Below are 24,931 nucleotides of genomic sequence, written 5' to 3'. Positions count from 1 at the left end.
TCCCACTTGCCCACGTTTAGCCAATATCCCTCTAAACCTTTTCTGTCCATGTAACTGTCCAAATGCCTTTTAAATGTTGTAATTGTACCCGCTTCTACCACTTCCTCTGGCAGCTCGTTCAATATACCCGCTCCCCTCTGTGTGAAAAAGTTGCCCCTCAGGTCCCCTTTATATCTTTCTCCTCTCAACTTAAACCTATGCCTTTCCTACCCTGGGGAAAAGACTGGCTATTCACCTTAGCTGTGCCCCTCATGATTTTATAAACCTCTTTAAGCATTTTTAAATGTAGCTAGTTGTTCTCATCTATAAAATTAACACATTTATTTCCTCTCTGAACCCAAATCATTCTGTCCTTCTCGATATCACTTTCTTTTCCTGATTTTACATTGAAATCATCCTCTCTAATTTCTCAGTGGTAATTTCACAATCCTGCCAATTAATGATTTAAGGAGCTACCAGTTACTCATCCCATTGATAGATTCCAGAGACTTGCTTTCTTTGCCATGATGTTATCACCAACCTGCTCTGTCCAGTTTGTTGGCCAGGTGATGGTTATTCTTTGATGGAGCAGTAGTTCTGGAGACACAAGAGACTGCACCAGAGTAGGAGCTACAAGCAGTACTTTTGGCCTAGTTCTTTTAAGAGGTGGATAAATATTGGGTAAGACATAAATCCACGTCCATATTTCCATATGATACAGAAAGAGACCACTGAGCCCATCAAGTCTATGTCAACACTCAGAGAAATCCCATTCCCAAACACAAGGAAGCTCACCAGCGCCTCTACTTCCTCAGGAGGCTAAAGAAACCTTGGCATGTCCCCTTTGACACACATCAAATTTTATCAATGCAACATAGAAAGCATCCTATCTGGATACATCATGGCTTGGTACAGCAACTGCTCTGACCGGGACCACAAGAAACTGCAGAGAGTAGTGGACACAGCCCAGCACATCAAGGAAACCAGCCTCCCCTCGATGGACTCTGCCTTGGTGAAGCAGCCAGCATAATCAAAGACCCCACCCACCCAGGCCATTCTCTCTTCTCCCCTCTCCCTTCAGGCAGAAGATACAGGACCTTGAGGGCACACACCACCAGGCTCAAGGACAGCTTCTATCCCACAGTGATAAGACTGTTGAATGGTTCCCTTATACGATGAGATGGACTCTTGACCTCACAAACTACCTTGTTATGACCTTGCACCTTATTGTCTACCTGCAATGCACTTCCACTGTAGCTGTGACACTTTACTCTGTATTTTGTTATTGTTTTTACCCTGTACTACCTCAATGCACTGTGTAATGAATTGATCTGTACGATCGGTACGCAAGACAAGTTTTTCACTGTACCTCGGCAGAAGTGACAATAATAAACCAATACCAATGCCAAACCGAGATCAATTTCTCCCGCTTCCCTTCCCCTACCTGGCTTCATCTGCTCATCATCCTTCACCCTTCCTCAGTCACAAATCACCCACTAGCCCCTGTCTCACCCCTTCCCCTCTCCACTCTTAGTCCTGATACAGTGTTTCGACTCGAAACGTCGACAATTTCTCAATTTCTCCCCCTTTCCCCCTCCCCCCACAGAGGCTCCTTGACCCACTGAGTTCCTCCAGCAGATTGTGTGTTGCACCTGATTCCAGCATCTGCAGTCTCCTGTGTCTACATTTTTTCCCCAGTAACCTATTCTCCCCATGTTCTCATCAACCACCCCCCTCCCAAGATTCTACCCCTCACCAACACCGTAAGAGAGAACTCAGTGTGGCCAGTTAACCTACCAACGCACATGTCTTTGGGATGTGGGAAGAAACTTCAGCACTGGGGGAAACACAGGAGAACGTGCAAACTCCACACAGACAGAACCTGAGGCCAAGATTGAACCGGGGTTGCTCGAGCTGTGAGACAGCAGCTCTACTTGCTGTGCCACGGTGCAGTCCAGATGAGGGATTTGCCTTCTCATTGGAATGGCAACATAGGACCTTTGACTTTCATGTATAAGGAGTCTTATTTAATGTGTTATCTAAAAGATTTCACCTCTGCTGGTGCAGCACTCCCCCAGAACTGCCTTGGAATGCCAATCTAGATTATGTGCCCAAGTTTCTAAAAACCACTGACAACCTTTCAACTCAAGGGCAATTTACCCATGTTGATAAGCACAGAAATAAACCTGGAGCCAACTGCACCAGAGTCCAACAGGTACTAGTTTCAGACAGGCAAGATAGAGTCATAGAGTAGCACAGCACGGATACAGGCCCTTCGGCCCAACCTGTCCATGCTTACCATTCTGTGCCCACTCAGCTAGTCCCAATTTCCTGCATTCGGCCCATATCCCTCCAAGTTGCGCCCCTCCATGTACCAATCCAGGTGCATCTTAAATGATACCATTGTACCTGCCTCAACCACTTCCTCTGGCAACTCATTCCATATACGCATTTAAGTCTTTCCCCTCTCACCCTAAATCTATGCCCCCTAGTTTTGGACTCCCCTACCCTGGGGAAAAGACTGTTACCATCCACCTTATCGCTGCCTCTCATAATTTTAAGCACTTCTGTAAGGTCACCCCTCATTCTCCTACATTCCAAGGAATAAAGACCCAGCCTGGCCAACATCTCCCGATAACTCAGGCCCTCTAGTCCTGGCGACATCCTCGTAAATTTTTTCTGCATTCTTTCCAGTTCAATCACGTCTTTCCTATAACAGGATGACCAAAACTCTACACAGTACTCCAAGTGCAGCCTCACCAACGATTTATAATACTGCAACATAATGTACCAGCGCCCTGCCTAATGAAGGCCAGCATGCTAAAGGCCTTTTTCACAATCCTGTCTACCTGTGATGCCGCTTTCAACAAACTATACACTTGTACTCCTAGGTCCCTCTGTTCCGTTATACTCCCTGGTGCCCTACCATTCATAGTATAAGTCCTACATCAGTGTGACTTTCCAAAGACGACAGGATGTCCACTTTCCATTTTCCACAGGATGTTCACTGTTTACTCTGTAGCAAGTGACTGAACAGAAACACCAGCATGCTGGTGGACATCTTGAAGAACAGGTACCTGCTTTGTTGGACGCTCTGCTCCATTACTCATGTATTGATTGGGAGGAGGTGGATGTTGTTGCAAAGGCCGTGGAGGAAGAACCCAACCATCTGAAAATGTAGGATCGTATTTTCCCAAACTTTCATTATTTGGCCACTCTGATCTGCATTTAAAACACATTAACAACTTAGGAATATGTTGAAAATACTCAGCATCTATGGGGAGAGAAGCATAGCTGATAGTATGGGTTGATGATCCTTTATCAGTATGCTATTAAACAATTTCCTTACAAGTCTCCCCAAAAGCTCCATGACCATTGGCCATTGCAAGCTGTCTAATTTTGGATCTAAGGCATGTTGCAATGTGTTAGTCAGAATAACCAACCGGGTCAGGTAAGGAGGGACAGGCCAATGAGAAAACCTTCCTTCAATCAAACTCAACCCAGGAATCCCACATGGGAAGCAGACTAGTTGTTTTACCATGTGTAGATACACAATTGTTGTGAGACAATGATTTCCAGAGTTAACCTAGTCCTCCTCAACAAGATATTGAGTTAAAATCTGCATTTCCAGCAGTCACAATGCTGAGGTGGTCAAGATGTAAATAGAATATGTTGGTTTGAACATAGAACATAGAACACTACAGCACAGTACAGGCCCTTCGGCCCACGATGTTGTGCCAACATTTTAGCTTGCTCTAAGATCTATCTAACCCTTCCCTCCCACATACCCCTCCATTTTTCTATCATTCATGTGTCTATCTAAGAGTCTTTTAAATGTCCCTAATGTATCTGCCCCCACAACCTCTGCTGGCAGTGCGTTCCATACACCCACCACCCTCTGTGTAAAAAACTTACCCCTGACATCCCCCTTATACCTTCCTCCAATCACCTTAAAATTATGTCCCCTCGTGTTAGCCATTGTCGCCCTGGGAAAAAGTTTCTGACTGTCCACTTGGTCTATGCCTCTTATCAGCTTGTACACCTCTATCAAGTCACCTCTCATCCTCTTTCTCTCCAAAGAGAAAAGCCCTAGCTCACTCAACCTATCCTTCTCATAAGACATGCTCTCCAATCCAGGCAACATCCTGGTAAATCTCCTCTGCACCCTTTCTAAAGCTTCCACATCCTTGTTGAATCTTTTTGTCGACATCGCCCACTTTCCAACATTCTCTCCCTCTTGCAATGATATTTAGTTTTGGTTAATAACTATAGGCCTTAAACAGCCATCCGCAGTTTGTCTGACTGACCTTGGAACATGCCATGCATCTCCCAGACTATTCCAGATCTTTTTCTCTTCTGTACTTGTGCATGAAGTCAAGAATTTTATGGAACTTGCCATCAGTAAGGGGACAGTCACATCCTTTGCTAGATTTTTCTTCGGGAGGTTTTCCAGGATCTGAGGAGAGAAAAACAAACAGATGGACCTTTGATACACAAAGTCTTCACATGAGGAGGAACCATTATCCTGGTTCAGTTACTTTTATGAAGAGGTCATAAAATAGGTTGTGATACAACATCACTCATAGCGTAAATGACTGGGTGTGGTTAAGGCAACTGAATCTTTGGGGAAAATGGGTTAAATATTTAAAGTAATGAAAGATATTGGTTCTATGCCAGTGTCTCCTCTGATACCAGTCCATTTTTCTATTCCAGATTAACACTAGCAGTTATGTGATGAGATCAAAGGTCAATGGGGCAAAGGAAGAAAAAAGTTTTCCCAACAATGGGGTTTTAAGGCAAGTCTTAAGGAAGGAGATAAAGAAAAATGTGAATTATGAAGTGTCTTTCATGATATTACAAAACACCTCAAAGCCAGTGGAGTACTTTAAAGGTATTGTTGAAATATAGAAGATACAGCAGCTAAATCAGGTACAGCAAGATCCCATAAACATCAATTTGACAGTCGCTAGAGAAGCAATAATGTTATTGATTGGGGGATAAATATTGCCATGATTAATTGAAGGAATTTACCCACTCTCCTTTGAAATGGTGCCACAGGAATTTCTACAGCCACCTGAGTGAAAAGTGGCCTTGATTTTACTTCTCATTCCAAATATGGTGCCTGCATTGAAAATCAATAAACTGCAGATGCCAGAAATCTAAAATAAAAACAGAAAACACTGGACACCCTCAGCAGCTCAGGCAGTACTTGTGGGCAGAGAAACAGTTAATGTTTCAGGTCTAGGATCCTTCATCAGAGCAGCCTGTTGACCATGCATCCTGTACATAGTTCCTCATTTCTCTGCTCTTTCCCCATTTTCTAATTAGTATCCTTCAGCACATCTGTCTCGGTATGTGGTGCCTTTTGTGCATTCGTGATGGTGGAGAAGCTTATCTGATTCCAGTGGAGCTGGGGTTTGTTTAAAGTGCGAGTCAAGTCTACTTACCAAGTCAAGACTCTGGAACATGCTGTGAACGAAGTCTGAGGCACTTGGTTTGTCAAGTTGGAACTCCAGCTGGCTCTGAGGAGAAGACAGAATTTATCATCACTCTTTGGTAAGTCAGTAATTAATAGTACAGTTCAATCATGGGTGCCACCAGCAAATAAACAACCCAACAGTTACATGTTAACTATTAATTGCCATACAGAACTGACCCAATGGATCAATGCATTTTATGAACACATTGTGACTAATTTAGCGTTTGCTATTAAACTGTGGGTGTCTAAAGGTGATACGACCTCCCTTTACTATTATATTTATAGGTATTGGTATTGGTTTAATATTGTCACTTGTACCGAGGTACAGTGAAAAACTTGTCTTGCATACCGATTGTACAGGTCAATTCATTACACAGTGTAGTTACATTGAGTTAGTACGGAGTCCATTGAGGTAGTACAGGTAAAAACAATAAGAGTACAGAGTAAACTGTCACAGCTACAGAGAAAGTGCAGTGCAATAAGGTGCAAGGTCACAACAAGGTAGATCGTGAGGTCAGAGTCCATCTCATTGTATACGGGAACCCTCCAATAGTCTTATCACAGTGGGGTAGAAGCTGTCCTTAAGTCTGGTGGTACGTGCCCTCAGGCTCCTGTATCTTCTACCCGATGGAAGAGGAGAGAAGCGAGAATGTCCTGGGTGGGTGGGGTCTTTGATTATGTTGACTTATGTTAACTTGATTATAAGAAAAATGTACAAAGCTCACTTCATTAATGGGGCCTTGATTATGGAGGGAAAGCACCTGTACTGTGTCCCAGCAGGAATTTCATTCAGGAGTCTCCTTGGCAACACCACAACCATCCTAGCAGAGGGTGTGAAGGAGAGAAAGTCTTTGAGCATCTTCCTTCCACGGCTTTTATGTAATCCGCCGCTCACATCACAACTTCCAGAGCTCGTTCAACATGAGGAGATAAGAATGAGATCAGAGCAGGGCAACTTGACAGTGAGAAATTCTGCAGTCACTGCAACACCGTTTAAATCACGGGTCGGAATGGAAGGTCCTGACACTGTTGCATCTAAGCAGGAGTTGCTTAGTAACATGGAGTACAACCGCAGAGATGTTTAGTGGATGCAAGCTGCATTCGTATTGGCTTATGTTTTTAGCATTTCAATGTGACACCAAATGTGCCTAGGAAGAGCCTAATTAGTGCGATATGAGACTCCTAATAAGAACACAGGTGAATCAGAGTTGTTCTTAACCCAACAGGACTGAATGGATGGTAGGAATGAAGAAAGGAAATGTAATAATGTTATGTTGTGCTTCCTATTATTGCCTATTATAATAATACACAACATTCATTGGAAAGGACAGATCTGTCCTGAAGAAATGACTGGTGGAGTGAGATAGCACACTAAAAGATCATTTCTGGCTTAAAAGCCCAGTTCAGGCTTCTGGGATAAAAATCTCCATATTGTTTTGATTGTAGGAATTCTCTATGTCTAAAGTAGATTTAGCACAGTTCCCTCAGATTTTTAGTTAAGTAGTGTTGGGACTCCCAGGCCAAGAATCCACAGGTGCTACACCAGTGCAAACACATGTGTGTAAGAATTACATGGAACATACAGAAACATGCCAGTGTTTATGTTCCCCCTCTCTCCATCAAATCAGAATAATATTTTCTTCCTTCACATTTCTACCCTGAATTGTTAACTCCACACCACACCTCTTCTACTGCCCCTTTAATGTATTTATCGTTGTAGCCTCAGCTACCCCATGTGATTTCTTATTATATTTATGCAGGAACATGTAATATTTAGGACCCACAGTTTTGGCCTTCACCAGTTAGCCTCTCAATGTTTATCCACTCAAATCCCTTTATAATCTTCAAAAGCTCCATGGGTTACATTACGCGTCGTTCTTTTATCTAAGTCATTAGCCCAATGGCCACCAGTTAGAAGATTCCAACTTAATTCCTGTTTATCTTCAGAGCTGTAGCCTCTCATTCTGTATCTGTAAATTTTCCTCCAAAGTCGTTCTGCAATGTTAAAATGCGCATGGTTCACAGATTGATTTTCCTGCCTTCATTCACAGCCATGGGAAGACCTAGTTAACTGTAGCAATGAGAAGTCCTACAACCATCAGGTTCTTGAACCAACCTGCACAACCTGAATCCTACCTCAGCAACAGAACACTACAGACCACCTCTTGCACTACCATGGACTTGTCTCTGCGTTTTTTTTTCCACTTAGATCTTGTTTTGCACATTCTTTTTCTCTTCACAATCTTGCATAGTTTGTGTATAATTTATGTTCTGTGTGTTGTCTGAACCTATGTGCCTGTGATCCTGTTGCAAGCAAGGTTTTCATTGTACCTGTACCTCACTGGACTTGTGCGCATGACAATAAACTCAACTTGACTTGATTTGACCATTTCTTTCTCCACATTGCACTTACTAGCAAATTAAAGGCATATTTTATCTTCTGCAGGCAATCCCTGTAGTCTGACTCTGGAGGCAATATATCTGCAGAGGAAGGTACAGAGAAAACTTGGTTAGTGAAGAGTCATAGGTTGGCAGTACCAGAGTCATAGATACGGCACAGAAACAGGCCCTTCAGCCCATCAAGTCCATGTTGACCATCAACTACCCACTTACACTACTCCTACTTTAATCCCTGTTTTGTTTATTCTCCCCACATTCCCATCACCTCCCCCACCGATTCTACCACGAACCTACACACTAGGGGTAATTTACAGTGGCCAGTTAACCTACCAACCTGCACATCTTTTGGGATGTGGGAGGAAACCAGCACACTTGAAGGAAACGCATACAGTCACAGAGAGAACATGCAAACTCCATGCAGACAACACCCGAGGTCAGGATTGAACACAAGTCTCCGGTGCTATGAGAAATGGCCTTACCAGCACAGTGTGCCACTGTGTCACCCAAAATTGCTAATTTACATGGATTTCATTGACAGTTGACCAGAAACATAACAGGATTCAACATTTCATCTGCCACTCTTGTGTCAACCAACATTTTGAACTGACTGCCAATCTCAGTAAACAAAGGTCTCCACTTGGGCTGGGGACAATGTTGGCTGCAATTTGAATCTATTTATGGATTCTCTTCAGGCTACAGTGGATGCATTCGCAATGCACCCCTGAGGTTGTCAGAACAGAAACCTAACCCCAAGGAGAAAAATAGAAAGCAGGTTAGTTTGAAGCTGAGTCAGCAATGCAAGAAAATGCCAATGGACAATGCCTTAAAAGAGGGTACTTCATCAACCTGTTTTCTGCTTCACCTGCTTTGTGCTTTCATTAATGTCTGTTTATGAATGTGGCCATTGATGGAAATCCCAGTGTTTATTGCCCATTTGAACTGTGGAGGCACATTGGTGGTCTGGAGTCACATGGAGTCCAAACCAAGTAAATCAACAATTTCTTTTCGTGAAGGATATTAATGAACCAGAGAGCATCCTCACAGGAGCTTTTCATTGAAGATGTATCTGAACACTTGAATTAAAATTCTCCTGCTGCGATAGTGGATTCAACTTAATTTCTCTGGATCACTAATTCAGACCCCAGGTTAATTGTTCAGCAGCTTAACCACTTCCAAAACTTAGAACTTTATTTTTTACCTAATCAACCTAATCTGCAGAGATGTGTAGACAGAAATTAGTATCACTGAAACAGAAAACTAAATGATTGGGTTTACATTGGCCTGGGCAACAAGCAGGAGAGTGTGCATCAGAATCAGGTTTACTATCACTGACATAAGTCGTGAAATTCGTTGTTTTGAGGCAGCAGTACAGTGCAAGACATAGCAGTTACTATAAGTTACCAAAAAGTAAATAAATAAAATCATGCAAAAGAGGAATAATGAGGTGGAGTTCATGGGCTCGTGGACCGTTCAGAAGTCTGATGAAGGGGAAGAAGCTGTTCCTGAAATGTTGACTGTGGGTCTTCAGGCTCCTGTACCTCCTCCCTGATGGCAGTAATGAGAAAAGAACAAGCCCCTTTCAAACTGGTCTATGGTCATAAATGAGCTGTGGATCCTTCACAGGATCCCCTGCTTCTTGTTGGTTGGGAATGTAATAGAACCTTTATTGTGGGCTAATACCTTTAAACTTTCCGGGTTTCTTCTTCTTCTTCAGCTGAGGATTGGAGTCAATGGCACTTTCAATCTTATCCAGAAAGAGCTCAATGTCATCTATGACATGATTGAGGATTTCCTGTCAGGACAGAAAGAAACACACCTTAAACAGTAAACTCACTGGTAGTTAATCAGTGCGAAAAATGTGATTGAATTGTATTGAAAAAACAGAAAATGCTGGAAACACTTTCAATGTGGAAAAGAGAAAAAGAGTCAACCTTTCAGGTCAAAGACCATTTGCTCGGATCTTTAACCTTAAACAGGAGTTTTATTTCTCTTATCACAGACACTGTGTGACCTGGTGAGTATTTCCAGCATTTTCTGTTTTCTTTTCAGATTTCGAGCATCTGCAGTTTTTTAATTTACTTTTGTTTAATAGACACTGGCAGCGATTTCAGTTTGACAGGATCTTGACTATATGTCAGGTTTGGGTTGGGTCGGGTATGAAAAACGTTGTAAGTCTTTGGAGCAACACACAAAATACTGGAGGAACTCAGTGAGTCAGGCAGCATCTATGGAGGGAAATGGACAGTCGACGTTTCGGGTCGAGACCCTTCATCGGGACTGGAAAGAAAGAGGGGAGGTAGTCAGTATAAAAAGGTGGGGGGAAGGGATGGAACAAGAGCTGGCAGGTGATAGGTGGATCCAGGTGAGGGGGGGTGATGGGCAGGTGAGGGAGGGGGAGTGGGAATGACGTAAGAAGCTGGGAGGTGATAGGTGGAAGTTACAAAGGGCTGAAGAAGATGGAATCTGATAGAAGGGGACAGTGGACCATAGAATAAAGGGAAGGGGGTGAGGGGGGGAACCAGAGGGAGGAATGTGTGGGTGATGGGCAGGGATTGGGTTGGATCTGATTATCGTTGAATCACATCTCTAACACATTAAGTGGAATTCCGTTAACTGCTACATCAACAAAGAAGAGTTTCACTTACAGGTTACCTTTTACAACATTAATAGGTAATTTAAGAAACACAGTGGCTGAACTCCTCAAAGCCAGATCCAAGAAACAACAATCTACGTTAATGGTGTTTCCATATTTCCTCATGATAGAGAAAGGGCTCTTGATGGATCTTCTCCACAGCCCATTGAGTCTATGCTAGCTCAGAGCTAATCTATTCATCCACTAATTTCCCCTGTAACCTCTTTTCCCCGTATTCCCATCAACTCCACCCCAGATTCTACCACTCACCTACAGACGATGGGCAATTTACAGTGGCCAATTAACCTGCCAACTCACATGTGTGCAACGGATAGCGTAACGCTTTACAGCGCCAGCAACCCGGGTTCAATTCCGGCCACTCTCTGTAAGGAGTTTGTACATTCTCCCTGTGTGTCTGCGTAGGTTTCTTCCGGGTGCTCCGGTTTCCTCCCACATTCTAAAGACATACAGGTTGGGAAGTTGTGGGCATGCTTTGTTGGCGCCGGAAGTGTGGCGACACTTGCGGGCTGCCCCCAGAACACTCTACGCAAAAGATGCATTTCACTGTGTGTTTCGATGTATATGTGACTAATAAAGAAATCTTGTCTTATGTCTTTGAGATGCGGGAGAAAACCCCATGTGGACAGCACTAAGGATCAGGACTAAACCCAGGACACTTGAGCTGTAAATCAGCAGTTCCAGTAGCTACATCACTGTGCTACCCCTAAAAGATTGGCTAGCAATCTCTTCTCTTTCTTAGCACTTTAGGATCCTTCCTATCCACCCAAGTGAGTGGACAGGTTTGCCATCTCATCCAAAAGCAGACACTTCCAGCAATGTGGTGAGTCTCCTCAGCCCCACATCACAGTGTCAGCCTGGATTCTGTGTTTAACCCTCTGGAGTGGGTCCTGATCCTATAATGATCTTTGTAAGAGGCAAGCACAGTAGCAACTGAGGCTGAGCTGCCATTGAGAGATAGAACATAGAACATGGAACGTAGAGCAGTACAGCTCAGGAACAGGCCCTTCGGCCCATGATATCTGCACCGAACACCATGTTGAATTAAAGTAAATCTCTTCTGTCTGTACATGATCCACACCCCTCCATTCCCTGCACATTCACGTGTCTAACAGCCTCCTAAATGCCACTATTATATCTGCTTCCACTACTACCCCTGGCAGCCCATTCCAGGCACCCACCACTCTCTGTGTAAAATAACTTTGGCCGCACGTCTCCTTTAAGCTTACCCCCTCTCACTTTAAATGCATGTTCTCTAGTACTTGACATTTCTACCCTGGGAAATTGACTGTCTACCCTATCTATGCCTTGTTGGTCACTTTAAAGAAATGAAAGTGGAGAATGTGCAAGAGACCAGACAAGGATGAGCGCAGGGATCTCAGAGGCTGCTTCTTCTGGTGGTAGAATCTAGAACTACAGAGCAGGATCTCAAGGAAAGAGGTCATCCACTTAAGACTCAGGTAAGGGGGGAAATATCCTTTCTCAGAGGGTTGTGAATCATTAGAATCCTCTACCTCAGACAGCTGTGGAGAGAGGGTCACTGAGTGAGGATTTTTAGACTTTAGGGGGGTGAAAGGTTATGGGAGCAGGTAGCGAATTGGAGCTGGGGCCTAGATCAGTCATGACCTTCTGAACAGTGGAGCCATATGGCCTACTCGTGCTCCAATTGCTTATATTTTGTATGGTCTCATAAAGTAAAGGATTAGAAGGACTTACAAAGATAGGGAGCAGGCAGAGTCTTGAAAGGATTAGGGATGAAGGATGAAGATTTTGAGACTGAGACATTGGTGAATCAGGAGCCAAGATCGGTCAGAAAGAAAGAAGATGCAGAACAGATTAAAGGTACAGAATTCAACTTGTCCAAAGAAAAGATTTTCAGGAATGTCCCAAGTAGAAATGAACCTTTGGGTTAAACAACCACTCACCTTATTTCTTTCTGATTCCGAAGCTGCCAGATCATTGCTGATTGTTGAATCTATAGAAAGAGTTTGCAATGAAACAATGTAGACCACAAGTTAAGGATCTCAGGATGTAGCTAACAAATAAAGAAGCAATTTATGATGTTACACCTGTATAGGTCTCAGACGAAGTCCAGCTTCCATTCTCTGACATTGCAGGCCCTACATTATTATCATAGTTTGGTAGGGCTGATCCTTGTCGAAGGGGCGGTGGCGCTGGAGATTTCTTATAAGGTGGCTGAGAGTGCTGAGAGATCATGTTTCCTGGAGTGTTTCTGAAACAATTACCAGAGAGAAAGACACCAGTATTCAACAGCAGGGACAATTGTTCTTGATGTCTATAATGAAACCAACTGATATGCAGTCTAAGTACCATCAGGCCCAAATTTCCCCAAAACCTGCTCCAACAATATTTCAATTGTGGCTTGACTTTCAGAGAGTACTGACATGATAAGCACATAGTCTGACATAATCACATGAGACAGGTGACCATTATCAGACTGTAACATGCAATCTATTTCTTTATTAATTGAATCTGAATAGATTTATGAATCATATATCATAAAATCATAGAATGTTACAAAACAGAAAGGGGCCACTCAATAATTATTCCTGAGAGTTATCTAATGAGTCCCATCCCTGGAATTTACACATAGTCCAGTATATTTCAACTTTACCGCGGCACGGTAGCGTAGCGGTTAGCGCTACGCTATTACAGCGCCAGCGATCAGGGTTCGATTCGCGTCGCTGTCTGTAAGGAGTTTGTACGTTCTCCCGTGTCTGCGTGGGTTTCCGCCGGGCGCTCCGGTTTCCTCCCACATTCTAAAGACGTACGGGTAGGTTAATTTGGGGTTTAAAATGGGTGGCGCGGACTCGTTGGGCCGGAAGGTCCTGTTACCATGCTGTAAATAAAAATAAAATTTTCAGTAATTTATCCAACTCCCTATTATTACCAGTTGCAATTGAACCTACTTTCTCCATACTTTCAAGGAATGCATTCCAGATTATAACAACCTGCTGTGTGCTAAAACATTAATATTATTATTAAATACTATTAATGTAATATTTTATATAATCCTGATGTCTTTGGTGTACTTCAAGAGCCCTATTTTTGTTTGAGACTCAGTTTGTGGTTCACTATAAAGAGACTGCTCCAGATGGCATTCTGGGTTCAAGACAAGATTAGGGAATAAGGTCCAGGATACACCCAATAAAAGCCTTTCCCACAGATACATACCTCTGCATGTCCCCTTTTCCTCTTTCCTTCTTTCTTCTGATCATTTTCTCCACGTCATGCTGAATGATATCGGCCTATTCAATGAAAACAGATACGGCAATGAAGATGTTCCATCAACATGTCCTAACATTTGGGCTTGTTGTGTACAAATCAGCCTTGTATTCCTTCCCCAGAAGGGCCAGAATGATTAGAGTATAAGACTCCTTCATTCCAATGCATTACTTTTTGATTTTTGTTTTCTTGGCTGTGAGCAACAAAATTAACAGATCAAATCCAGAGACTTGAAGGCAACATCCGAGCTGACACACTAGTGCAGTACAAAGGGAATGCTGCACTGTTGGAGGTGATACCAACGGAATGACATCCTTGCTGTCCTCCTGACATGGTGCTTTTCTGAGAAGGTTGGATAGCTTCTTGTTAGTGTCCCAGCCAATAATATTTTCCTTAATTAACTTGTAACAGATTGTCTGGTTATTATTGCACTGCTCTACTGGGATCTTGCTGTGCATGGAATGACTCCTTCATTACAATGGCAAAACCTCAAAACTACTTTATTGATATAAAGCTCATGAAGAATGCTGCATGGATGTCATTGTTTCCTTGATTACATTAAAGAGAAATTGTGTCATTGCAAGATCTAATATCTGTGCCCAAGTGTATTATGAATAATTAGATAGACAACTAGATAGGATGTTGCAGTCTCTCTACATTAAAGGACTGGGATGCCCACCACAGAACCCTGTTCACCCTGATGCATCAACGTACTTTGACTCCTCCTAGAAAGTAACTACAGAAAGAAGAGATGGCTTTCCGCATTGCCAAACTGACCAGTGGTAAGATCTCCTTAACACAGACATAAGATGTGTAACATGTTAATGTTGAATTTATACCTTGGAACACAGTTGTCCTTGGGATTAAGGGGAAATGTCAATTTTCTTTCTCTAAAATTTACGTCTCTTCTTGAATATGTTGGTGGGGGCTGGTGGGTGGAGAAGGGTGGGGTGGTGTTCTTGATAGATAGCAATGGAAATGGATGACAAATAGCATTCCTCATTTAGTGCTTTTATCAGCTTGGCATCAGTTAACGGTGAGTGGGTTGATGTCTGCTTCAAAATAGAATCCATTTAGCTTTTAAAAGTGAAGTAGGATAAATATTTAAAGAAAAGAATATTAGTGGAGTATTGTGAGTGAACTCAAGACTGGGACAATATCATGGCAGTCAGATAGAAGTGTCACTCACTATCTCTTTGATCCTTAGTTTTCATGCTATTATGCATTAAAAATAGTTATCGCTCCCAACCAATCACTTTTTCTGCCAAACGTTCCCAACTTCCCCATGGCCTGAGGCACATACTGTTACGGGGCCACAGGATGACCTCTGGTGCAGAACTGTTCACATTCCATGAGTAAGTAGGGAATGCTTAAGTAATTAGTCAAGGCAGACGACTGAAACTAATGTCTCCTTGGGTGAACATAATTGGAATGTTGGACATATTTTTCTTCTATAGCTCAGATAAACTTAGGACAATTGTAGTGCTGCCCTGGGTTTGATTAGTTTACTTACTACTGACCAAGGATTGAAGCTGCCACTTGAAAAGCTTGTTCACTTTTTCATAATCTCAGTCAGGCAAGTTGTTGGTGCATCCAATCAGAAATTCCCATGCACCTTTCACAATCCTGATCTCATCCAAAATTCCGCTGACAGTATTCCAATGCCTGCTTTCCCATCTGACCATCCATCACCCATGTTCTTCCAAGATTCAGTTCTTCTCCAATTCTGGCTACTCGTGCCTTTATGAATTTCAGTATCGTTCCATCATTGGCAGTCTTTCCCAAGCTACATTGGTCCAAACCTTTGGAATGGAATTCCTTCCTTAAACCTCTCTACCTCTGCCTCTCTTTCTCAATGATGTTCTTCAAACCCCACTGCTACAACTAACCTTCTGCCTACATCTCTCAATATTTCCCTTTTGAGGCTTCATGTTGAATTTTGTTCAAAGTCTCCTCTGAACAATTGGGATGCTTTATAATGTTAATGGTGCTATTTAAAACCAATGTATTAACATGTAAAACAGATGGCTAAATACAGTATTTATATATGACGTACTTGAGAGTCAGCACAGGAAATCTTTACAATAAATTATCTTGCTGATGATGACAGGTACAATCAATTTGTAGTACAGTTTTAGAAGCCACTATTGAGAACTTTGTGTGTAAAGTGGTGAAAAAAATAGTTCTCATCCGTATTTCAATACCAGTGTGAGTGTACGCTTGCGGGCCCTCTACGTGTGAATGTGTTTGTGTCTGTGTCTGTGCTGGTGTTCATGTGTCTGTGTGTGTCTTGTGTGCGCTTCTGTGTGTGTCTACATGTGTGTGTTTGTCTGCATGTTTGTGTGTGTGCACATTTCTGCATGTGTGTGTATGTCTGTGTGCACACGTGTGTGTCTACATGTGTGTGTCTGCATGTTTGTGTGAGTGTGCATGTCTGTCTGTCTGTGTACGTTTGTGTCTGCGTGTGTGTGTCTGCATGTGTGTGTGTGTGTGTGTGTGTGTGTGTGTCTGTCTGTCTGTCTGCTATTGAGGAATGGGGGAAGGAGAGGAACATGCATCTGAGTGTATTTAATGGAAAAGTCCTCATTACTTTCCCTCAGTTGTATCAGTAATTGACTGTGTGAATCCATTGCAGGAGAGGAAGTGGTTGGTTGGAAGAATAATCGGTTTGGTCCTGTTTTCTCCTTTCTCCCCCCCGAAGGTGCTGACTCTTCACTTGGGCACCAGCTTCCCTCCAGTCCTTCACTCAAGAGACCACTTTATAACCACAAGCTTGGACAATTAGTGTGGCAGCAGGGGCAGGCACAGTGGAGGGCCAACAGGGGCATGATAGCCCAATGTCCTCACACCCACCCCCACTAATCAGTAAGGACCACTATGGAGCAACACAAAAGTGCTGGAGGAACTCAACGGGTCAGACAGCACCTATGAAGGGAAATGGACAGTCATTGTTTTGGGGTGGAGACCCTTCACCTCGACTTTATCAGTCCAGTCCAGATGAAGGGTCTCGACCTGAAACAACGACTGTCCACTTCTGTCCATAGATGCTGCCTGACCCATTGAGCTCCTCTAGCTTTTTGTTTGTTGCTCCAGATTCCAGCATCTGCGGTCTCTTGTGTCTCCAGGATTAATACAGACATGTAGGTAAAATTCCCTTCCAAGAACGGCCCAACTTATAACCTTCCCATGCCCTTTGCTGGCAGTTTGTTCAGCAGTGGGCAGTGTCACAGTTCAATATGACCTTGTGTACATTTCCAACGTCAACCAATTACCGAGGACTGGGACTGAAACCAACCGAAGTGTCCTTACTGGCTACCCTAACACAACAGACACCCTCAGACTTTCCTGCTCCAGTTAAGGCAGATCTACACACACTCACCTTCTGAGATCTGGAGTTCACTGCTTGAAAGGGTGGTGAAGCAGATTCAATCATTAGAAGGGATTGGGTGTGATATCTGATGGAGAAAAATCTGCAGTGCTCCAAGGAAAGAATGGTGAATGGGACTGACTGGTTTACCCTTGCAGAGGGAGTGCACTGGCTTAGAAGACTGAATGGTCTCTTCCACTGAAGTAATCATGTGAAATCTTCCCAAATGTTTTAATGTTTTAGACTGGGTGAAAGATCTATTCCCATCACCTCATCCTTCCTCTGTACCCTCTCCGTGTTGGTAGCAGTTTATAGGTTGAAAGCCCTGTGCGTGAACCTTGCCCTTTTGCTCACTCGCGATTGTAGCCACTATGCTGTTTCCCATTACTTTCTCACAATGGATACTCACAGAGACCTCCTCGCACTGGAACAAGAAGGTACTGGTCTTCATTATGTGCCTTCTGCTGATGGTGACTGCCAGAATAGAGTTGTAGATACATCTATTCATTACTGCCCTGCTGTCCTGAATGGTATCAATGGGAAAGTTCTCCAGCTCATCCTGAAGAAACAACCAGAAGATCCATATTAATGTCAGATGAAAGGCCATCAGGCTGAAACATTGTTTTTCTCTCGACAAGGCTGCCTGACCTGAGCATTTTCAGCATTTTCACATGTCTGCCTTTCGATCACTGATATGACCTTTCATATACAGTTAGTTTTTTTAAAATAACAATCTTTTCAAAAACCTTTTCTATTCACATTTCAGATTTCCAGCATTCACAGCATTTTTCTTTTTGCATTTTGGATAATTATTCTGCCGCGCTCATTTACATCAGTTCGAGACTAACTGGTACTTTATCTCCTTGTCCAATTATCACTGGCTTTTGCCTTGCATTGTCACTCTTTCATTATTTAATCTCCACTATCACCCACTGCCTCTTTTTCTCTCTTCTCCTCCCTCCTTTCTCTGCTTTTTTAACACTTGCTTATCTCCAACATTTTCAAGAGCATTGACCTGAAACATTAAATCTGTTTCCCTCTCCACGGACACTTCCTGCCCTGCTAAGCTGTCCAGTGTTCCAGTGAGGTGTTAGATACTGGACAACTCACGAAGGAGAAGACCTTCCTGGATTCTTACCTTCGTCTCGAGGTCAGCCAATCTGAAGGAAGTGTCACTCAGCTGCAGGAACATGTCTTGACCCCAGATTTTCCCCTCAGCATGAAGTTTCCTAAGCTGCTGGATGCAATGTTCCACCGTTACCGTGTCATTCAAGTTATGGTCCCAGGTATTCAGGTGCTGCACACAAAATTCAGAAAATAGTTATAAAAGTTGAAGGGAAAATTTAACGTCAAAAGCCAGTGATCAGTTAAAATAACATATGATAAGGTATCTATTAGTCACATGTACATCAAAACACACGGTGAAATGATCTGTTTGCATGGAGTGTTCTGGGGGGAAGCCCACAAGTGTTGCCATGCTTCTGGCGCCAACATAGCATGCCCACAACTTCCTAACCCATACGTCTTTGGAGTGTGGGAGGAAACTGGAGCACCTGGAGGAAACCCACGCAGACACGGGGAGAACGTACAAACTCCTTACAGACAGAGGCAGGGATTGAACCTGGGTCGCTGGCGCTGTAATACCGTCACGCTAACCACTACACTACCGTGCCTGCCCACTGTAAACTGCAGCATGTTATTTTATTGCACTCTCAATTCTAGCTAATGTTCTTGTCTATTTTTGGAAGCCCTTACGCTCCAGGAATCTACCAGTGATATTGGATTGGTTTGCCTGTTATACACCCTTTGCCTGGACAGGCTATCCCTGGTGGTCATTTTTCAATCTCACCACATCCTCTCCCTTCGAGTATTTAACATTTTGACCCTGGTGTGGCAACTAACATGGTAGTCATTGGGTACTTGACCGGTGTAATGTGCTCAGCATCTTCCATTTCAACCCAGTGTAAGCCCTGGCCCAATGTGTCAAACCAAAGGGAGGTGAATCCCTGCTTGAACAACCCACCATCCTCAGCGCTGCCACCAATCTATTATGCAAGACCTTTAAGTTTCAACCTTGGCTCAGTTGTTGGCTCTTTTGTCTCTGGGGCAGAAGGGCCTCAAGAATCTTGGTTGATGTCCCAGTGCAGTATGAAGTACCATGCTTTCAGAATAAAATAATTTGACACATCCCTGTTGACCCTCACCAATTTTTATAGATGCACCATAGAAACCATCCGATCCAGATGAATCATGCCTTGGTATGGCAACTGCTCTGCTCAAAACTGTAAGAGACTGCAGAGAGTTGTGGACACAACTCAGTCCATCACGAAAACCAGCCTCCCCTCTCACAGCCTTGGAAAAGCAGCCAGCATAATCAAAGACCCCTCCCACCCCAGACATTTTCTCTTCTCGCCCCTTCCATCAGGCAGAAGATATAAAAGCCTGAAAGCACGTACCACCAGGTTCAAGGACAGCTTCTATCCCACTGTTATAAGACACCTGAACAGACTTCTTGTATGTTAAAGATGAACTCTTGACCTCACAGTCTACCTCATCATGGCCCTTGCACCTTATTGTCCACTTGCACTGCACTTTCTCTGTAACTGTAACAGTAACACTATATTCTGCATTCTGTTATTGCTTTTCCCTTGTACTAGCTTGATGTGCTTATGTTTTGAATGTATGGATGGCTTGCAAAACAGTTTTTTACTGTACCTCGGTACATGTGACAATAAGAAACCAATTCCAGTTCCAATTCACCTGCTCCCTTGCATGGTTGTAAAATGTCCACGGCAGTGTTTTAAAAAAGACTATCTCTTGATATATCCCAGCAGTCATTATGAGGACAGATCATCCCACCAAAGTCTCACCGCTCTTTGTGGGAGTTTCAGGTGTGTGAATTAGGTGTCACATTCCCAATTACAAAACTCACTACATTGTGAAAAGTATTTCATAGATGTAAAGCATCTTTCTATATAAGTACAACATTTCTGCCTTACAGAATTGCACTATATTGTGATATCTCCCATATCTTATTGTACCCCGTGTCTGCGTGGGTTTCCTCCCACATTCCAAAGACGTACAGGTTAGGAAGTTGTGGGCATGCTATGTTGGCGCCAGAAGCATGGCGACATTTGCGGGCTGCCCCCAGAACACTCTACGCAAAAGATGCATTTAACTGTGTGTTTCGATGTACATGTGAAAAATAAAGATCTTATCTTATCTTCTCTTACTTAAAATATATAATGATTGTAAGCTTGTCGCAATCAAATACTGTAATGAACTTACAAGCTCTTCACTCACATCCAAATGAGCCAGAGCTGTCATGTAATACTGATAATAAATACCTTGATCAATGTTATACTATTGATTCCCTTAAAAGAACAATATCAATTAGAAAAAATGTCTGCAGCACAAACCTCAACACGGTGCTGGATTAGGTTATCTGTGGAGTTAAGCTTCTTCGCATAGGCTTTTCTTTGCTCTATTAAGTAGTGAGAGAGAGAGAGAGAGAGAGAGCGTGATTAGAATGCATAGTAGAGTAAAGGCAGCAAACAACCGAGGATTGAGTTGTGAGGCAATGACCAGAAGGAATGTTACCTGCAACGGAGATCAGCTTTCAGCTTGTCAGATCCCTTCATGATATCTACTCCTGTCAAGCAGAGTAGGCAGGTAGGTCAATGAACTCTTGACCTCACAATCTACCTCGTTATGGCCCTTGCACCTTATTGTCTACCTACACTGCACTTTCTCTGTAACTGTAATATTATATACTTCATTCTGTTATTGCTTTTCCCTTATACTACCTCAAAGTACTTATGTATTGAAATGATCTGTATTGATGGCTTGCAAAACTAAGTTCTTCACTGTATCTCAGTACATGTGACAATAATAAACTAATACCAATACCAATCGTGCTATCAAGCACAATTTTCTCACCAATAATTGCTAATTGATGTTCAGAGCTCTATCTTGCAGTATTCTATACAGAGTGTGCCATCAGGGAGTGCTAGTAAAAACCTTAGTTAATGGAGATTATCCGTAAACTCAATTTTCAATGATATGGAACCACACCTGCCACAATGACAGGGTGGTTATTGAACATCAATCATCTCAATACTGGAGTATTACTGAGAACTCACCTCTCCAACCCTGACCTTCTCTCCATTGTATTGTCACAGGTAGAGCTACTTACGGATGACTCCACATTCCTGAATTCTTCATGTAATTCTTGAGATAGTGAAACAGTATATCCTAACACAGACTAGGGCATGGCCAATATCCAAGACTGTAGTGATACAGCACACAAGTGAAAAGCAATGATTATCACCAAATAAAGACTAACCTGCAGTTGGTATCCAGAGGCATTAATGTTGTGGCTTATCGGTGGGGTGTGGGTTTAGGGGAGTGAGAGGGTGTGAGAGGGAGGGCAGTGGTTATGGACAACTGGGAAAGATTTTGTTCTTGTTATTTGAAAAGAAAGACATCATAGTTGTGGGACAGTTGAACTACCAAAAGTAAGAGATATACATCAATGAAAGGTCACCATAAACAGGCTGCACTTTAACATTATGATGAAGAGTTATCCTTGTAAACTCTCAAAGAGGTAACTGCAATCCAACACTTACGGTAAATGGCCTTTGCACTTGGTCTGTTGGAAGTACTTTGGGCTTTTTGGAATGGAGGTTTCTCGGGCGGAAGCCCACTGGAAACAGAAAAAAAAATGCTTAGAAATGGATTAAACCGATATATTTTCATCTGTGGTTTTATAAATTTTGTCATTTAATTTGGATTAATCCAGAATATTCATACAAGGGTTTCATCAAGCAGATAAGAGCGTTGTGTCAGCATTTTGATGACCTTATTATGCCCTACCTTCGACGAAAGGCACTTTGTTATCTATAGATGTAGCTGAATTAGCTTCAAACACTGAACTGTGAATTGTTTGCTAAACAGTCAGCGTCAGTTCTCAGCCTAATCCAAGTCAATTGAACTCTGTAAATAGCATTAAATGCTGCTAAGCAATGTTATCAGCATTTAGCAAGCAGTGGGTCCTTGATAAAAAGGCAGCCAAAATACGAACTAATTAAGGCTGATATTGCACATGCAAATTTTACAAAGATTAATTACAATTTGCTTTGATACACCTGAGGATATTAACCTAAACGTTACTGTAAGGTTAAGAACATGCAATACACCATCACTTTTCACTTCCACAGCACATCCTGAAACACTTAGTATCTTTTAAGATTTAAAGGTAATTGCTCGGTAGGCGAATTCTCTGCAAGGACAAGCAAACAACTGTCAGTGTCCTTAACAGGCCAATATTGAGGCCCTAATTCCATTCAGTCAGCTGGGGCAGGCCATGCCATTTGTGTGCTTGACAATAGTTTCCCGAAACAATCTGTTCCAAGCTCTGTCATGGAAGAGCCTGCTCGAAGAAATGCGCCATCCCCACTGACTCCAAGATATGTCTGGCCCATGACCGCTCACAGTGGAGAAGGAGTGCTTGGGGTGATACTGAGATACACAGAGGCCCTGTATAAGCAGTGGAAGGCATAGCTACCTAACAAAGTACCCTGTCAGCTCCACCTACACATCCATTCGATCATGGCTGATTTATTTTTCCCTCTCAACTCCATTCTCCTGCCTTCTCCCCGTAACCTTTGACAGCATTACTAATCAATAACCTATAATCAATAATCTCTGTTCTAAAGGGACGTCCTTCTATTCTGAGGCTGTGCCCTCTGGTCCTGGACTCTCCCACTACTGGAAACGTCCTGTCCATGTTCACTCTACCCAGGCCTTTCAACATTCAGTAGGTTTCAATGAGATCCCCCCTCATCCTTCCAAACTCCAGCGAGTACAGGCCCATCAAATGCTCCTCATATGTTAACCTTTTCATCCCTGGGATCATTCTTGTAAACCTCCTCTGGACCCTCTCCAACACCAGCACATCCTTCATTAGACACAGTGCCTAAAACTGCTCACAATACTCCAAATATGGTCTGACCGATGCCTTATAAAGCCTCAGCATTACATCCTTGTTTTTATTTTCTAGTCCTCTCAAAATGAATGCTAACATTGCATTTGCCTTCCTTACTACCAACTCAACCTGCAAGTTAACCCTTAGGGAATCCTGCACTTTGTTTCTTTTAAATTAAAATGTTTGCATTTATATAGCACCTTTCATAACCTCAGGATTTACAGAGTGTTTTACAACCATCAAGATACTTTTGAGGTGCAGTCACTGTTACCTTGAAAGGAACAGCGATATTTCTGGCAACAGTTGTTGATCTACAGAATTAATTTAATTGAGGAAAGGTATTTTGTACCAATTAAGCTGACAGCATGATTCTGGATGAATGGGGATGCTGCTGACTGGCACATTCCAGGCTGCAGGAGTACCTACTGAGGGACGTACTGAACCTGGGTGCAGCCAATGCAAGGGCTCAGTGGGGAAGGACTTCAGTTTAGGGTTCTTCTGCCACTGGAGAGGGAGGGGTGGGGTGAACGGTTAGCGTAACGTTATTACAGCGCCAGTGACCTAGGTTCAATCCCTGCTGCTTCCTGTAAGGAGTTTGTACGTTCTCCCCGTGTCTGTGTGGGTTTCCTCCGGGTGCTCCGGTTTCCTCCCACATTCCAAGGACGTATGGGTTACGAGTTGTGGGCAGGCTATGTTGGCGCCGGAAGAGTAGCGACACTTGTGGGCTGCCCCCAGCACATTCTTAACAACGCAACAAGATGTATTTCACTGTGTATTTCGATGTACATGTGACTAATAAGTAAATATCTTATCTTAAATATTGTAAATATGGGATTGGGGTATCACCCCAGGGAGCAACACGAGTGGCATTGGTGCTGTGGTTTTGTTTTTATAAAATGGTAACACTAATGATTGATCCATACACGAATGTAAAGGTTTACACTGTTTTATTGTTCTATATAGTTTGTTTTTTATGATGAATAAAGTTTATTTTGGAATAATAAAAAAAAGCATGATTCTGGATCTGTAAGCATGTGAAAGGTTATCTACAAAACCTATTTTCAGACACTAGCAGAAAACCAAGGAAAATCTAAATAAATTATGAATAATTTGGATCTAGCAAATTTGGAAATTTGGTTCATTCTCTCCAAGAGATCAAAAGAAAAGGTAGAATGAGGTTTATAATGATTGAGATAAATTTGCTATACTCTTACACTGTATTAAAATTTATGTTGAATGCTGCCTTATACTTAGGTCTGTTAAATATGAAAACTTTGACGGTCTCCTCATTACTTTCCCTCCAACCTCCACCTCACTCTCAGTCATCTTCATTGCTAGCTCATTCGGCAGTCTTTCTCCAAAGCAACATGGCTTGGAAGTACCTCAGGTTTATCGAATTGTTAAATAAATGTTTACTTAGTAGTAATGAGTAGGAAGTAATTGGGCCCAATGTTGGCTAATCCATCAGGTGAGATAGAGGCTTGGAACTGTTTGAATTCCTTCTCATGAAAGCAAAACACAAATGATTTTGCTTATTTATACTATATACAAAAGGCTAACAGAGTGATTATTACATCTGAATGATGGTAAACACAAAGGGGAGAATAAATACATTGGAACTACAAAGGGGCTTATTCCTCCATGTATTTATTTGAGGTTGAAGACATATTTATTTTGAGGGATGATGGTTCAGTCAGATTCTTCTCCAGTTTTACAGAGGGATATTTGTCACTTTGTGGACATTTTTTTCCTCTGATCTCCTTCCTGTCCTTCTACCTTCTTCTCAGCTTTCCTCTGAATTTCTTCCTTGACTCCAGATATGCT

General features: G+C 42.6%; 1 protein-coding gene across 2 annotated transcripts in view; it reads right to left on the bottom strand.

The window, feature by feature from the left end:
* The window catches only part of LOC127580877 (epidermal growth factor receptor kinase substrate 8-like), a 78,449-nt gene that overhangs the window by 16,503 nt on the left and 37,015 nt on the right, over positions 1–24,931 (bottom strand). For both annotated transcript variants that reach the window (XM_052034846.1, XM_052034844.1), the window contains 12 exons: positions 21,750–21,826; positions 20,541–20,605; positions 18,260–18,418; positions 17,531–17,680; positions 13,704–13,777; positions 12,578–12,741; positions 12,434–12,483; positions 9,539–9,650; positions 7,872–7,939; positions 5,427–5,501; positions 4,287–4,435; positions 3,057–3,201 (listed from right to left, as the gene is read on the bottom strand). In XM_052034846.1, coding sequence (XP_051890806.1) covers positions 3,057–3,201; positions 4,287–4,435; positions 5,427–5,501; positions 7,872–7,939; positions 9,539–9,650; positions 12,434–12,483; positions 12,578–12,741; positions 13,704–13,777; positions 17,531–17,680; positions 18,260–18,418; positions 20,541–20,605; positions 21,750–21,826 — 1,288 coding nt within the window. The remainder of the gene's footprint in view (positions 1–3,056; positions 3,202–4,286; positions 4,436–5,426; positions 5,502–7,871; positions 7,940–9,538; positions 9,651–12,433; positions 12,484–12,577; positions 12,742–13,703; positions 13,778–17,530; positions 17,681–18,259; positions 18,419–20,540; positions 20,606–21,749; positions 21,827–24,931) is intronic.

Source organism: Pristis pectinata, chromosome 20 (assembly GCF_009764475.1).
Source record: "Pristis pectinata isolate sPriPec2 chromosome 20, sPriPec2.1.pri, whole genome shotgun sequence".
NCBI classification, from domain to species: Eukaryota; Metazoa; Chordata; class Chondrichthyes; order Rhinopristiformes; family Pristidae; genus Pristis; species Pristis pectinata.
Note: the sequence above shows the minus strand (reverse complement) of the source record. Positions and strands in the feature narration are given on the sequence as shown.